Source organism: Chrysemys picta, chromosome 11 (genome assembly GCF_011386835.1).
Source record: "Chrysemys picta bellii isolate R12L10 chromosome 11, ASM1138683v2, whole genome shotgun sequence".
NCBI lineage: Eukaryota > Metazoa > Chordata > Testudines > Emydidae > Chrysemys > Chrysemys picta.
This window is the reverse complement of record NC_088801.1, coordinates 44,801,076-44,817,998: the sequence shown is the minus strand read 5'-3', so window position 1 is coordinate 44,817,998 and position 16,923 is coordinate 44,801,076. Positions and strand designations below refer to the sequence as shown.

The 16,923-nt window shown below is 40.8% G+C and overlaps 1 protein-coding gene across 8 annotated transcripts in view; it reads left to right on the top strand.

Moving 5' to 3' along the window:
* The window catches only part of ZNF385B (zinc finger protein 385B), a 296,303-nt gene that overhangs the window by 204,089 nt on the left and 75,291 nt on the right, over window positions 1-16,923 (top strand). For 7 of the 8 annotated variants that reach the window (XM_005300489.5, XM_065560836.1, XM_005300485.5 and 4 more), the window contains one exon: window positions 3,411-3,553. The exons of the other annotated variant lie outside the window; for it this stretch is intronic. In XM_005300489.5, coding sequence (XP_005300546.1) covers window positions 3,464-3,553 — 90 coding nt within the window. In that variant the 5' untranslated portion in view covers window positions 3,411-3,463. The remainder of the gene's footprint in view (window positions 1-3,410; window positions 3,554-16,923) is intronic. 8 annotated transcript variants of the gene reach the window in all.

Sequence of the window (16,923 nt, the reverse complement as noted above, 5' to 3'; positions counted from 1 at the left end):
ATCCTGTTGATCTATTTTTTCATTGCAGATCTAAGGAAGAGGCTGTATGTGCATTAGACTGTCATTAGTTTTTTAGTGTTTATGAATTCACACAAATAAACTGTGACCTACAGTTAATTAAGCACAATTCTTGATGAGTTTCACAAGTCTATGCAAAATATAAAATCTAATTTACTTAAAGATTTCAAACGGTATTTTACATTTTGCAAATGATGGGGTTGGGAAAGGAGAAAATGTAGGATAATTTTATCAGGATTAATCTTCCTCTCAAGAAGGAATGTAACCAGCCTGGTGGGGCACTGCTGCGATCTTCTGTCCATCTCTTCTGTGACCACAGGATTTACCAATGCACGAAGAGGGAAGGATTGTGGTCTGTAATTAATCTAATAATCTATAACATTACATTCTTATGCAGTGGCTGAAACTAATGTATTTACCCTCTCCTATTCAGTAGTATCTACAAAGGACCTGTCTTGCATCTGAAGAAGTGAGGTTCTTAGCCACGAAAGCTTATGCTCCCAGTACTTCTGTTAGTCTCAAAGGTGCCACAGGACCCTCTGTTGCTTTTTACAGATTCAGACTAACACGGCTACCCCTCTGATACTTGTGTCTTGGATGGTAGACTATCTAATCAACCCAGGTAGCCACAGCATCACAACACTCAATCTGATTCTCAAATATAGTAGAATAGATTTTAAATAGTGTGTATGAACCTATGCTGGTGAGATCAAAAGAAGAGGGAACAAATTAATTGCCTTTTCCGAGTGAAGTTTCACTCAGTGTCCCACTCAGAGATTCTAAATGCACTGGGACAGATCTACTTAGCCAGCAACTACAGACTGCCTGGCATCTCTCAGACGGGTGTGGTTGAGTGGTGAGGTTTGATGAGGAAGAGAAAGTTGCACTTGCTGCTCCACAGCCTACTTCCTGCCTGGTTCTAAAAGGCCCAGGGACCCTGTATGGGGAGCAGCATACACTAATCGCAATCCTTGGGAGCAGAGAAACATCTAACACAGGACTGCTCTCCTCCCTACCACTGATTAGCCATTGGGGAAAGGAGGAAGAAGATAACTGGAGGGCTAGTGATAGGAACAGTATTAATGGAGAGGCAAAGAATCTATTAGATGGGAGCAAGGGAAGCTAGCAGGCAGTGAAGGCAGATGATCAACTGGTTTCGGTGATTGCAGGGCAATGGACGAATTGACTGGGGTTGGCTGTGTGGTAAAAGGATCAGTTGAGTGGTTGTGGGGAAGAGGATGGATTCCTGATGTTAGAGGATCAGTTGCTTGGTTAGAGATGTATGTGGAGCTTAGGGTGACCAGACAGCAAGTGTGAAAAATCGGGATGGGGGTGGGGGGTAATAGAAACCTATATAAGAAAAAGACCCCAAAATCGGGACTGTCCCTATAAAATCAGGACATCTGGTCACCCTAGTGGAGCTGAGGATGTGATCAGTAGTATTGCATGGAGGGGTGTGATACTTTTGATTGATTGACCTGATGAGCTGAGAGGCTGCAGGGGGTGTGCAGCACAGATGATGAGTTGGGCAGTTTCAGGGGGAAAGGGGTGAGTTTGGGCAGAGACTGGATTGGCAGCCCTGAGGAAGAGAAATGATGGATAGGTGATCAATTGACTGGAAAGCACTGGAAGGGTTGAAGGGCAGTGCATTGTTTGCATTAAATGTTTAATTTACAGTATCTAGAAGTCACTTGACACATTAATTGAAGAATATTTTGCAACGCCAAATAGCAGAATGTAAATCCAATTATTACAGATTTGCATTTGGAGCTCCAGAAATAACATTTTTAAAGTAAGGTATATAACGGGATAGGCAACCTCTGGCACGCGTGCCGAAGGCGGCATGCGAGCTGATTTTCAGTGGCACTCACACTGCCCAGGTCCTGGCCACCGGTCCGGGGAGCTCTGCATTTTAATTTAATTTTAAATGAAGTTTCTTAAACATTTTAAAAACCTTATTTACTTTACATACAACAATAGTTTAGTTATATATTATAGACTTATAGAAAGAGACCTTCTAAAAACGTTAAAATGTATTACTGGCACGCAAAACCTTAAATTAGAGTGAATAAATGAAGACTCGGCACATCACTTCTGAAAGGTTGCCGACCCCTGGTATATAATGAAAAAAAAGTCTAATCTGGGCTGTGAATGCCCTCTGTTTCAGAAGAAGAGCAAGGGAAGGGAGCAGGGGGAGAAAGAGAGATCTTTGGTGAATGAAGCCCCCTGACAAATATACAGAATTCCCACTTGAAAATCCAGCCAGAGATTAGGCTGAGAGTTGCCTTCTCCTGCCCTCAGGAGAGGGTGAGGGGAAGGGAAGTGTATAGCTAGGGAGCCAGCAAAATGTGGCTTTGCTGTGAACCATTCTGCGAAGAGGGAGAGCATGACTCTCTGCAGATAACTGACAAGAAATTTCTTTGTGGATATTGGGACACCTGTGCCATTAGATGGACAAACCTCCTACACTTGGTGCAAACCTATTTGCTCCTCTCCCCCTGTGAGATGAGGGAGTCGGGAGCTATGCAGAAAGAAAGGATATAGGCCTGCTTTTGTATTAAATATTAATCTGTTCAGTTTTAGACAGTCATCAATTAGGAAAGATTCCACCTGTTTGAGGCCACATTTTGTCTGTGCATATTTATAAAAAGGGTTACCATTCATTTAAAATTTGGAAAGCCTTCGTTTGGAAAGAAAGATATAGGGTTAAACTAAGAAAATAATGTTGAAGGGTGATGTTGAGGGAAAGTAGGAAATTTGGTTTATTTTTATGCTGTATGGTTATTTAGTATAAACATATGTTGTGGGCTTACTACTTATTTCTTGATTTCTTGCATTTTTAATCAGTAGGCCTTTTTTAGATTTAAAAAAAAAATCTTTGAGTCATGCTTGTGCAGCATTAAACACATTACAGATGCCATTATAAGGGAGAAAAATGAATGCACAACTCATATTAAAAATACCTCTGTAGCCCAGCTTGCATAAATGTCCACTCTCACTAATCTCATAGGCAACCCTGAATTGCAAAAGCATCTGTTTGTAATAGGTGCCCAGCCCTGCCTTTCTGGCTCATCAGAATTTTTGAGCCTTAGAAGTGTTTTTATTCTGCCTATCCAATGTGATTTATGCACCATATGTCTCCTCTTCAGAATCTGAGCAGCTATGGGCATGGGGAAGTGTTCTGCCTCATCTAGACGGTGAAGAAGTAGGCATGTTTTAATTGTATTAACTCCTACTGACCCACTTTATCAAATGTGTGTCATGTTTATTTCTTACAGGTTGTTAGCCAGAGGTGATATTTCTCTACCTTTACAGAGTGTATGTGCATAAAGAAAGGGCATTTTAGTCTAAGAGGGAGTGATGGATTCCTGTTTTTGGTTTGTTCTTGGCAGGCAGTACATGCCATACTACTACACTTCCTGCCCTTGTGCGCACACCGACTCTGATGATGCAGCCTTCACTGGATATCAAGCCCTTTATGTCCTTTCCTGTGGACAGTAGTTCTGCTGTTGGACTCTTCCCAAATTTTAACACAGTAAGTAAATTTGTGTTCATGTTATTAGCCCCCTCCTCAGTCTATGCTTTCTCTGCAGACTCTAATAATCCGTACATGAAGCCTGTCTTACAACACTGTGTATTGGTTACATCAAACATTAGATAACCCTTTTCAACGCTTGTGATAGCTAATTTCTGACATATGGAACAGTGACAGAATGAAATTCAGTATTCATTTGTATATACCTTCCCTTTTAGCACATCCTGTTGCATGGTTCCTGATGCATGGTTACTGTCGAGGTTCCAACAAATACAAACTATTTACTTTTGGGGGATGTGGTTGGTATGTAAAAACAACACAATGTACAGTTAGCAAACAGTAGTGGTCTTGTATGAGTGTGTGCACGTGGACATGCATGCATATACTATGAAATAGAAAGACAGAAGATGATTTTGGAAAAAAAATCATTTTCCTATTAAAGATAATAGGCAAGCCTTCAACTGATACAAATCAGCCTAAAACCATTGTAACCAATGGAGTTACTCAGACTTTCACTAATTGAATATCTGGCCTATCACTAAATGAAGAGAAGTGAAACTGAAATTGATGTTTAATCAGCCAAGGTGAAAAACAATTTCTCATTAACTCATATTTACTTTTGATTCATTTTCTGTTTACTGTGTTTTTCTTCTGAAGAATTGCACCTCTATTTTCGCAATGCATTTGCAGTAAAATTACTGCAACATACAGTTAAATCGTTGACAAAGCTGCTGTCCAAATTTTTTTGAGTAAAAAAATTTTTTTACAGTCTAATCTTTATTTTTAATTGCTCTTACTTCCTTAATTGCCCCATAATAGATTCTAAATATTATTAAAATCCCTATTGTTAATATCCTTTACAGTTCATTAAATTATTCTCATATGCTTATTGCATACAACTTAAAATTAATATTTTGTATGTTTGCTGAGCTTGTTTTTTTTCCATGTTCAGATAATTCCTCAGGGAATCAGTCTGTAAATAACAAGTTAATAGCGACAGAAAGGAGAATGGTTCAGGTCATTGTGTGAATAAATTCTGTCCAGTCAGTAAATATAGTTTGTTCATACATAAGGATTACATGAATTGTATAGCATCATAGTTGTCACTGTAGTCAGAAAAAAACTGCATTATCAGCACCACCAGACAGTGCTTATTTGAACCACTGCCAAATGTTTCCTTCTGCAAACTTATCTTCCGTATGACGTGAAAACAGCAAGAGGATTTTTCCTCATGACTTGTAAATATATTCTGCAGAGAGGTCTTGTGTTGTGGTACATAGTGCTGGAGGGTGATTATGGAGTAGCATACCAGCAACTTCTTTCAAAGACCATTATAAGACATTTTGAATATTAATGTATTCATTGGAAAATACACACAAGATGTATGTGTGCATATGCAAAAAAGCATTCCAGATGTGCTTAAGGTGTGAGGGAGCCAAAACCAAAAATGGTAGTGCAAATGAGGGCATACCATTCTCCAATATACAATCATTGTGATATGTTCTGCTCTAAGATACTTAAGCATCTTATTTGTTTTTCTTTGTTTAATGCTGCTGCACGTTAGCCAGACTCTTTAACTGAACTTTTTCTCTGAGGATCCTGCAAATATCAAGCCTATCAGTATGCATTATTTATTACCATTATTATTGACCATTTAAATTGCAGTAGTATCTGGAGGCCAGTCTGACTGGACATGTTGACTGTTTTTGCCTACACGTATTTCTTTACACTTACCCAAGCTAACTTCCATCTGCCTCGTCCCCCATCCAGTGTTTAAACTCACCTGGAGACACTCACAATTCTGTGGTATTTAGTAACCAAATAGCAGCAAACTTCAACTACTTGCTGTCTTTCTCCCTTGAAATCACTGATAACTATATTAAATAGCACTGGTACATGTCACGGACACACCACATTTTAACCTCCATTCTCTGAGAAGCAGTAGTTTACTTTTACTCCCTTTTTAATTCACAAGAATTTGCCCCTCCTCCCCCATTATTTATTTTTCTTAATAGCCTTTTATGATGGGCTTTGTCATCTGCTAATGGGCACAATGATCCCTGACTGTCTCGTATTCATTCTTATTAACTAAACATATGCACTGCAAATATATATTTTACATCATGATAATATGAGTGATGGCTTTAGGACCAAACCCTGTTGTTTTTCTCTATCATCGTAAGCCTGAGCAAATGGTGCATAGGGCGGGGTGGGAGAGGGGGTATATGTGAAATCTGACCACTCTCAAACATTGCAAAATTTAGGTAGACAAAAGGGAACCCAAATGAATACATAATGTATGCAAGATCTAAGTCACCTATGTCTGGGCCTGAAGGAAGCCATACAATTAAAAGGGCTTTGCATCACCTTCCCAAGTGCCAATAGCACATCATGGATTAACAGTATGCATTAGATATTGTAGGACCTTGTGAGTTTCCAGGCCTAGAAACCTACGGATTTCACCCATGAGAGTAATTAAAAGAAATTTAGGCCCTGATCTCACAATGAATTAGCATTAACCACTGTGAAGTCCAATTAACTTTGATGGGATAGATACAAAGGCTGGATCAGGGTCTTCATTTATGTCTTCATACCTTTTTGAGGGTTGGAAAAGAACTCCTGAAAATGAAACATCATGGGATATACTTGTCTGTTTGTATTGAACTGCCAGTTCACTAAATGTTTTCTAAAACTTGACATAGGTGGAGACGATTTCTGGCTTGTTAATTGTAATGACTCAACAAGAAAAGAACTTCTGCTTTACATTTGATGATGCAGCAAGTATCAGGGCAAGAAAATAGAATGATGATAAATGGTAGTAAATGGAAAATGTCTTAAAAGGAACATCCCTGAGAGAGCACGTTATTTCCTGAAGAGCATGGTATTTCCAGAAGAATTCTCTCCTTTATTTATGGAAGTATATATAAAACTAGGTTAGACTCTTTTGTAAATAGTTAATCTTGACAGTTTTTAATACTGAAAACATCTGTGATACTACAGATGTAACATAAGTATTCTCACTTCATTTGCTAAAATATGCTGTTTTCTGATTAGTTGTTTCTCTGCATGGGTTATTTTTAAGTGTAATATACATTTTCTGCACTGATTTGATTTTTTTTTAAAGTGTGTTTATTTTCCTGACTGAATTGTTTGTGTGGCTCAATAAGAAGTTTTAGAATATGTGGTGGCTCTGGATTTTAATTACTCATATATTCTATCTACGAGGGGGTAAATTCAGCCCACCATTGGCCTTATATTTAAAATGTAATTTAAATCAAATTGCTGCCTCCCTATGTGGGTGCAGTAGATGGGGGACAAAAATGGACGGATCCCCCTCCTATGATTATTTATGTAAGGAGGAGCCTTCGTTTGGTTGTTGCTGTTCAGGGTGCTAAGGGGGAAGCTAGCCAATGCAAACAGCACTAACAAGGCCAGCAAATGCGTGTCCGGGAAAAGTGCATGGAAAGTGTCAGAGTAGGCATGGCCCTGCCAGGAACTGGACCTTGATTGCAGAGTACCCCTTTAACAGAAGTGTAGCAACTGTCACCTCAAGTGTGCTTCCCCAGTCAGCCTTCAGATATTGTTTGCCCTCCTACTGAATAGAAATAATGACTTAAAAGACCTTTGCTCAGCTACTGATCTTCCCTGTACTGCACAGCTCTAACTCATCCATAGCAGAACCCCATATGTACAACTTGGGCTGGATCCTCAGCTGGTGTAAATTGACACATGGATCTGAGGATCTAGGCCTTTGTATGTAAGATATGGCATTTTATGAGTTGTATACCCAATTTACAGGTAACATACTGTACAAAAATGTGCTTATTACTCTGAGTTTATTTTTAGCCTGCAAAAATTGTATATTTAGAAATCATTAAAACCTTCCAAAATTGGTTAAGTAATTGATTCTAGACAAGTATATTTTTAGACATCTACTGTTAAAACAATAGGGTAGATCACCCATCACCTACAAGCATGTCAGATGAAGTTATCTCTGAAGGAAATGTATTATTACATTTAAAAAAACACTAAGATAAAAACATTAAGGTTGCAAAGACAAGCACTCAAAAGTTAGGAAATGTCATAATTAAGGATGCCTGTGCAACCTTAATTTGGCCCCTTATCATATGCATTATGATACAGTCTTATATAATCACTGCATCATTCACCACACAACTTCTAACTCCTGCAACAAATAAGGCAAAGATCCTACAGACAACAGCCTCTTTCAGCACCCAGCTATGATTAATTGCCTGATCACCATTCATTCTGTGTACCGAATGAGGCTGTGGTCTTGCAGAAAAAATAGTTTGTGATCGGGTAGCAAAAAGTGTAGCACAATGCATATGCACAAGGTTATAACTAGCTGGGAAATAGAATTTCAGTTATACAATAAAATTCCGTTCTTGGAAATTGCAGTTTTACCACAAAAAATTTTGATTTTGCAGGAAGTGAATTTTCAGTCAGTTCTCAAACAGCTCTAGTGACAAGCAATTGAAAATAGGATCTTTTATTAGAAAGTGTTGAGTAGCCTACCTTGTTGCTCGCAGTGCCATCTACAATGAGAGATGTATGTTTTCCAAAAGACTAGAAGGTTTCTACTATCTCCTCAGAAGAGTGGATTTTGGAAGAGAGCAGCACTCCATGATGTAAATTTCTTCAAAATAATACAAGCGAATTGTCATTCTGTTACTGTGTAAAAGCAATATCAAACAGTTTCTGAGTATCATAATAGAAAATAATCAGCAATTCATATGCTTTCCTTCTGAGTTTGCCTTGGCTTCGGGGATAATCAAGCATTATAATCTCAGTGACAGCTTTCATATTAGTGAAATATTCCACATCTAACTAGATCCTGATTGATTTCTAAATGCCAACTCGCACCTTTACGTTTTGGAGAACTCGGAGGGTACTGTGGTCTAGTTATTGCTGCAATGCCTATTCCTCTTCAAGCAGGGCACATAGGCTGATTCTGTACTCATATATGGGTCCCCTCTCACAAACTGGACAGAGGCATCCAGAGCTGTCAGTCCAGGTGAGCCAGGTTGGTGGGAATAGCTGCCTGATAACTTACTGTCAGAAGCCGCTGCCTCTGCTCTAGTCCTGGGCAGGCAGCTCAGGGCCACTCACTCCAGACATGTCATGGAGTCACCAGGCCGATGTTCTAGAACTGCTCTGTATGAAGCCAGTCAGGACTCTGGTGTTGCATGCCTCTCTCTCTGAGCACGCTGTCTCCAGGGCAAGAAGCTTACACAGCTTCGGCCTTCCTGCATCTGACCTCGGAGCATTCAGCATCCCTTTTCACACCGTGCGTTTCCTGCAATGAGTTTGCCTGGGCAAACTCCTGGGGAAGCCAAACAGCCCTGCAACTCAACTCCGCAGTCAGGCATGACTTTCAGCCAGTGTGTGAAACAGAAGGTTTATTAGTCGACAGGAACACAGAACAGAACTTGTTAGCACAGAAATCAGTGACTTTCAGCCAAGTCCATCTTGGGGGAACCCCGACCCACATGCCCTGGACTCCCCACCTCCTTGAGTCCCTCAAAGCAGACTAAACTTGACCCTGCTGCCTCGCCTCCGACACGCCCATTGCTCCTCCTCGAGTCTTTGTGTCGCTTTCCTGGGCAACGTGTCACCTGGTTGCATCCTCCTCCTGGTACTCAGGTTACGAAGGCCACCATCCATAGCTTACATGCAGGCAGCTGGAGCAGCCTCACAGACCGCCGAGAGCCTCAGCAAAAGTCACACACCCTTATCCCCACCACCTAGGCACTGGTGCAAGACACAGGGAAACTGAGGCACACAGTATTCATGCAAAACAGTAAGACTCACATACGCCCACATACAACATAACAAGAGGAAAACCTCACTTTGTCACACACGACTATATCCAGGAGAGTTCATTGCTCTTCCTGTTTCTCCTTTTCAGTTTTTTGTTTGTTTTCTGCTCCTCCTTTGCCTTCTCTTCTCCCCGTAGATCAGATTTGTTCTCCTGTAGGGAGTCCTGTGATGAGCAGATTCAAGATGGGAGCCTAGCAGGACAGCTCCCAGTGAGCTCCCTCTCCCACGCAGACTTGCAAGTGTCTGCTTACAGGTGCACTCGGATGACAGGGCTCTGCTGCAGCAGGAGAAACCTGTCCTTTCCCCAACAGAGGCTGAATTGCAGCTACTTAAGAAATGGGGTGGGGAAGATGAGGGTGTCTGCTACAGTTCCAGAACATGCTCTGGAGCAGGAGTTCAGCAGTAGCAGCACCGTAGGAAGCAGGAACAGCACTGGAGCAACAGCAGCTGCCTCCAGTTCCCATAAGAAAAGAGTAGGCCAGTGCATCCTCCCTTCTTTCTATCTGCACTATGTAACCTGCCCAGCTGCTTCGAGCCTCCCTTATCTGAAGTGCTGGGCTGACTGCTCTCCCCCTCCCCGGCATACTACCCCAGAGATCAGTGTGTGCCTGGGAAGAGCTGCCCCCAAAGCCCTATCTACCAGCAGCTAATTGAACAAGCTCCCCACAATGTGCCCGCAAGGAAAACCATAATAAAGAGTTTATAAGCTGCCTGGGCACCAGTGGTGAGCCGCATCAGGAAGCTTCCCCAGGCATGTTGCTGCCATGCTTCCACACTTACCTGGGGAAGGGACTGTAACATACCAGTGCAACCCAAAAAGAGGGAGTGATGCTGGGTAATAATGAGCATGTAGCTCCTGTGGCTCTCAGCAGCAAGTCCAGAGTGTATTAGTGTGTGTTCCTGCATTGCCAGCTGTCAGGATTTTATTGCAAGTCTCCCATTATTTGGTATTTTTCTTCATGTCTCCAAGGCCTGGGGCTTTAACATCTCAGCTTTCATGTATCCTCTCCTCACGCACTCAGCCACACTATTGCACTAAGTACAGCCAATGCAGAGGGCAGCAGCAGTCCCTGATTGCCACATAGTAATTTACCACAAAACAAATCAATAGGCAAGAAGACAGAATAGCAACATTGTCAACCACAGGGTTAAAAAAATCACTAGTTGGGTCCCAAAAATCAAGAGACAACAAAATAGTACAGTTTTGGACTTTCTATTTGCCTCCTGGTTTTTGTGCCATTAGGATTTACCTTTCCCCAATTTTATCCAAAATTAAGAGGGGTAGAAATGGGGGGAGGGGGGAAATGAAAGCTGAGATTCTATCCGACTCCAAGAGGTGGGGCTTTACGAAAAACACCAAATATTGGAAGACTTGCAATAAAATCATGAGAGTTGGCGATGCTGGAACACAGTTAAAATTAGTGAATGGAGATCAGGCTGTTATGTTTTATGTGAACCAGACACTTTGCCAATGGGTTTCACAGCTTTTTGCTGACAGCAAAGAGAAGTATAGACTCAAGACTCCTAGATTCAATTCCAGGTTACGTAAGGAAATGTGCTTTTCTGCCACTGTCCTGCAATAAGTTTGTCTCTGTCCACCTCCCCTCCCATTTGCCCCCAACCTCCCTTGCTCCTATCCTCCCTGTCCCTATGTGTTTCTTCCTGTCCTCGGGCTTCTGCAACCTCTGTCCCTATGTCCTCGCTTTTCTGTATGCTAAGTCAAGCTACTTCCTCCTTCTGGTCACAGCTTAGATGCCAGCAGGTTAGACACATGAAAGACAGTCTCCCTGTTTTCAGTTGAGCACAACAGGAGCTTAGAGTAACAATTGCAGGGAAAGTCCTACTCGGCATGTAGGAGCTGGAGTTTGCTTACTACAAATACTCTTCAAAGAATTTAGCAGCAAAACTAACAAGTCTCTACTGAGCATGTAAGAACTGAGATTTTTTTCAAGAGCCAAATTTGGGCAGTTTTTCTTGGGCACAGCAAAAGGCATATCCCTGACACCAGGGTGATCTCCCTGCCAAATTTCAAGTCCATGCATTGCAGCAAAATACTTACAACCAATTTGCTAACATGGGCAAAACAAAGTGTTTTCCCCTAATCTTGTTCTTGGAAATAGTTGAATAATTTTTGCTGAAGCTTTCTAAAAGAATTCAGCCTGAGGCACACACCTGACAAAGAAAATTTCAGGACAAACAATTAAAGTCTTACAAAATTATTATCAACTGAAAACAGGGTCTTATAACAGGAACTGCTGGACAATCATAACTATAGCTGTTGAAACTTGCACCTCTTGTAAATATACATACACACACACACATGGGTTGGCAACTCCTATTAGGACTCTCTTTAGAGAGCTACTCTTTGTTAGGTCATAGACTCTAGAAGTGTGTGTGGGGGGGGGAGACTCTCTAAAGTCTTCTAATCCATTTTGTTGCCAACGCAAGAAAGATCCTAGCTAACCTAATTTGAACTATATTTAGAGGGAAATCTCCCTATATGTGTGTAATTGTTTAAATGTTTCAATAGTTCTGGAAGTTAATGGGTAGGCCCCTCTAGTAATCTTTGACCAATTATCAAGAGGGGACCATACCTACAAGTAGGGAATCAGCTGAATGTCTTTCTCTTAGAAAAGACAGGTTAGACAACCTTTTTCTAGTCTAATGCCTAGACTTGAGGTTTGAGATACAAATTTTCAAAAACTACTTCTAATTTTGTGCACAAATCAAGCAATTAGCTGTCTACCTAATTTCATATAAAATGCTATGTGTATGCAAGAATTTTGTCACTTGCTCTAAGTGCAAATAAAAGGCCACATTAAGTCCTCAGAAAATCTTTCTTAACCTTTTCTATGTATTATTGCAAAATGTTTGAAACCAATTTCTTCGACACTTTAGCAGTTCATTTCTTTTATAGGTCAGCACAGGGAAAAGCTAAGAAATCTTTATCGTATTGGAAGTGCTTTCCTTTTATTAGAGGTACGAGCTTGTTTAGAGAAACAAGAAAGCTATTTAAAAAGAGAAGTTTGTTAGCTATAAATATTTTAGGTATTAGAACATTGAAGGATGTTTTGCAAATACAGTATGAGAAAAACAACTCTTCTCGCAGCTCATATTAGCAAAATATAAGCCTAGAACAAGATGGCCGCATATGCAGCACCACGTTAGTTTCTGTGATAACTCTTGTACAGTAGGCTCTTAGAAAAATCTAAATTCTCAATGTGTGTCCATCTAATAGAAAAAGAAGTCTTAAAGAATTCTCTTCACATCCATGCTGGTTTTATACTAGTGGCTTTACCCAACCCTTACTCAGAGCTATGGTGTATTCTTCCATGCAAATAGCCAGGAACGAATTTTTATTCTGCCAGAATATTGCACCCGGTAATCCAGGCTCCTGACACTTTTTCAAACTGGGTGAGTACAATGTATAATCTACGGGGGGTTGACTGTGACTGTGTGGACTAGGTCTGGAGGTCCCCTGCTGAAGGCCTCATGGCTCTGCCTGACCCTGTCCCAGAAAAGAGTGGAGGAGAAGTCCTCCAGGTGGGCCAGAGTGGCTGCATGGGAAACAGCCAATCAGAGGAGCTGCTGGAGTGGCCAATCCGGGGCCAGAAGGGATCCGCAGCAGAAGAAGCAGCAGAGGCAGAGCAGTCAGTTGCTGTCTGGAGCTAGAAGAGGAAATATCGGGGGCCTGGATGGCTGGAAGAGCAGCACGACCATGGACAGCTCAGTGCAGGCAGGACTGTGTCCATTGAGGGCTGCTGAAGACTAGGGGGGCTAAGAAGGAGCTCTGGGCTAGCTGTGGGGCTGAGCAAAGACTGAGCCAAGAGCCTAGCCAGACCAAGTGAGGGTACTATGATGGGCCCTGCTGGTCTGGTTAAAGACTGAGCCCATTTAGAGCTGCTGAAAAGGGGACACACAACTGAGGGTACCACGATGGATCCCTGTTGGACTGTTACAAGAGAGCAGTGTCTCTAGGGAGCAAGCCTTGGCGGGAATGTAAAGACTGTATACCCTGGAAGAGGTTTGTTTTTGTTCCACCTGCAGACAGCTCCGGTCACTGAAGATCTGCTGAAGAAACCATCAGCCAGAGGGGCACTTGCAAGAGGCAAGTGCCACCCTGTTCCAGCCAAGAACTAAGAAATAACAGGCTTACACCTGACCAGAACGCGGGGTGCTCTTGTGAGGCAGGAGAGCCCCTAGTAGATCCCAGATTTCCATATTCTTGTGAGGCAGGCTCACATCAACCAGGAGGTGGCACTTGTGAGGCGGGTGCTGACCCTGTTATAGTCGCACACAAATTGCAGCTGGTAAGGAGAAGCTTCTACTTTTCTATTGAGACTTTTGTCCTTATCTTCTCAATTCATGTGCAAGACCTATTCTTTCTTTAAGTTTCAGGTTAGATCTGATTAATCATGAAGAAATCCTTCATTGATTCCCTTCCACACTTTACTTTTACCAGAAGTTCTTCAAAGGATATTGGTTAATGTGTTTTTTCTGATCAAAAAGCTATTGATTTTTAAGTCAAGAAAACACATTGCTCCCTTAGTTGATTACAAGGAGCGGATGACAGTTATCAACTGGTATACCAAAGGCAGACTCAGCTCTGGTCTGCCTTTCATCTCTATATTTGGGATTTGCAACATGGCTATAATAAAAATGTGCTCTAGTGAGTATATTGTTTCTAGGGCTGTCAATTAATCACAGTTAACTCATGCGATTAATCACGATTACTTTTTTTGAGTTAATCGCATTTATAACAATAGAATACCAATTAAAATGTATTAAATATTTTTGGATGTTTTCCTACATTTTCAATATTGATTTCAATTACAACACAGAATACAAAGTGCACAGTGCTCACTTTATATTATTATTTTTTATTACAAATATATGCACTGTAAAAATGATATTGAAAAGAAATAGTATTTTTCAATTAACCTCATACAAGTACTGAAGTGCAGTCTCTTTATCGTGAAAGTGTAACTTACAAATGCAGATTTTTTTTTTTTGGTTACATAACTGCACTCAAAAACAGTGTAAAACTTTAGAGCCTACAAGTCCGCTCAGTCCTACTTCTTATTCTGCCAGTCGCTAAGAAAAACAAGTTTGTTTACATTGACAGGAGCTACTGCTGCCTGTTTCTTATTTACAATGTCACGTGAAAGTGAGAACAGGCGTTCACATGGCACTTTTGTAGCTGGCATTGCAAGGTATTTACATGCCAGATATGCTAAACACTCGTGTGCCCCTTCATGCTTTGGCCACCATTCCAGAGGACATGCTTCCATGCTGATGATGCTCGTTAAAAAATAATGCATCAATTAAATTTGTGACTGTACTCCTTGTGGGGAGAATTGTATGTAGCCTGCTCTGTTTTACCCACATTTTGCATATATTTCATGTTATAGCAGTCTCAGATGATGACCCAGCACATATTCGTTTTAAGAACACTTTCACTGCAGATTTGACAAAACGCAAAGAAGGTAGCAATATGAGATTTCTAAAAATAGCTACAGCACTCGACCCAAGGTTTAAGTATCTGAAGTGCCGTCCAAAATCTGAGAGGGACGTGATGTGGAGCATGCTTTTAGAAGTCTCAAAAGAGCAACACTCCGATGCGGAAACTACAGAACTCAAACCACCAAAAAAGAAAATCAACCTTCTGTTGGTGGCATCTGACTCAGATGATGAAAATGAACATGCGTCAGTCTGCACTGCTTTGGATCATTATCAAGCAAAACCTGTCATCAGCATGGAAGCATGTCCTCTGGAATGGTGGTGGAAGCATGAAGGGACATATGAATCTTTAGCGCATCTAGCCCGTAAATATCTTGCAACGCCAGTTACAACAGTGCCATATGAACGCCTGTTCTCACTTTCAGGTGACATTGTAAACAAGAAGCAAGCAGCATTATCTCCTGCAAATTGTAACCAACCTTGTTTGTTTGAGTGATTGGCTGACCAAGAAGTAAGACTGAGTGGACTTGTAGGCAATAAAGTTTTACATTGTTTGTTTTATTTTTGAATGCAGTTATTTTGTACATAGTTCTACATCTGTAGGTTCAACTTTCTTGATAGAGATTGCACTACAGTACTTGTATGAGGAGAATTGAAAAATACAATTTTTTAGTTTTTTACAGTGCCAATATTTGTACTCAAAAATAAATATAAAGTGAGCACTGTACACTTTGTATTCTGTATTGTAATTAAAATTAACATATTTGAAAATGCAGTAATCATCCAAAAATATTTAAAATAAATGGTATTCTATTGTTTAACAGTGCAATTAATCACGATTAATTTTTTTTAATCACTTGACAGCCCTACTTGTTTCCTCTCTCTAGCTATTGTATTTTATATGTATATGGAAAGTAGCAGTGTTAGAGTTGGCCAGTAAAGATTAGGCTTCTCGTGTCTCTTTCCTTCCCCACATACTTGGCCCAGCCTAAGTTCTTTTGTACGGCTCAGCATCACAAAGGGGACTTAAAGTTGCTTTGGTGGGGATGCTGGGAATTTCCATATGATCCAGAGATGGCATAAAGTCTGTACTTCCCACACCCTCTATCCTTCATACCATGAGCATTCTGGGGGTGAGAGGGGATTCCTCCAGCTAGCACAATTTAGAGCAGCCCTCGTCTAGGGAAAGGGATTGTTCAATCCCCAGCCAGATCCAAGTTCAGGGGAGATGAAAAGGGGGCTTAGAGCCACATTTGCTTCCCCTCACATCACATTTTTTCATGTAGATTTTCTTGTCTCATTCTAACAGACTCACTGTAACCAGAATAACTCTGCTTTCAGTGTATGTTAAACATTTAATATAAAGAGACACATTTTGAGTAAGGATTTGACTTCTTGCACGTCTTAGAAACAGTAACATGATTTCATTCCCCCTCCCACGCCCACCCCCCCACCCCAGATCTGGAGGCAAAAATAGGTGTGTTTTTTCCAAAGCTGAATCAGATTTTGAATAACAGCGTCATTAATAATAAATAACAATTACATAACATCTTCATCAGAGGATCATAAAGTGCTTTAAACACTTTAAATAGCCTTCTCAACATCACTGTGAGGTTGTAAATACTATAACCATCACTTTACAGATGAGTAATACAAAGCATAGAGTTTAAGTGACTTGCCTAAGGTTAAATGGTGAGTCAGTAGAGCCCCTAGTAGATCCCCTAGTAGATCCCAGATTTCCATATTCCCAAACTTATGCTCACCATTAGAGCTTCCTCCCTTGAATTTCTGACTTGTCTTTACTAGTTTGCATTTCACAGTCCTGTATGTTTTCCATACAGATACTAATGTAATAGCAGTGATGTACGCTGGCTGAGCTAAAAGAGAAGCTGTTAACTTAATACTCTCAAGCTGGATTCCATTTCCAATTTGGTCTCAAATTCACCAATTTCTTTCTCTCTCTCTCTGGGTGAAATCTCTTTTGTCAGTGCACTTATCCTAAAGTGTCTTCAGCATCTTTTAGGTTGTTTACATCCGCTTCAAACCAGCAATCTTATCTGAAATGTAAC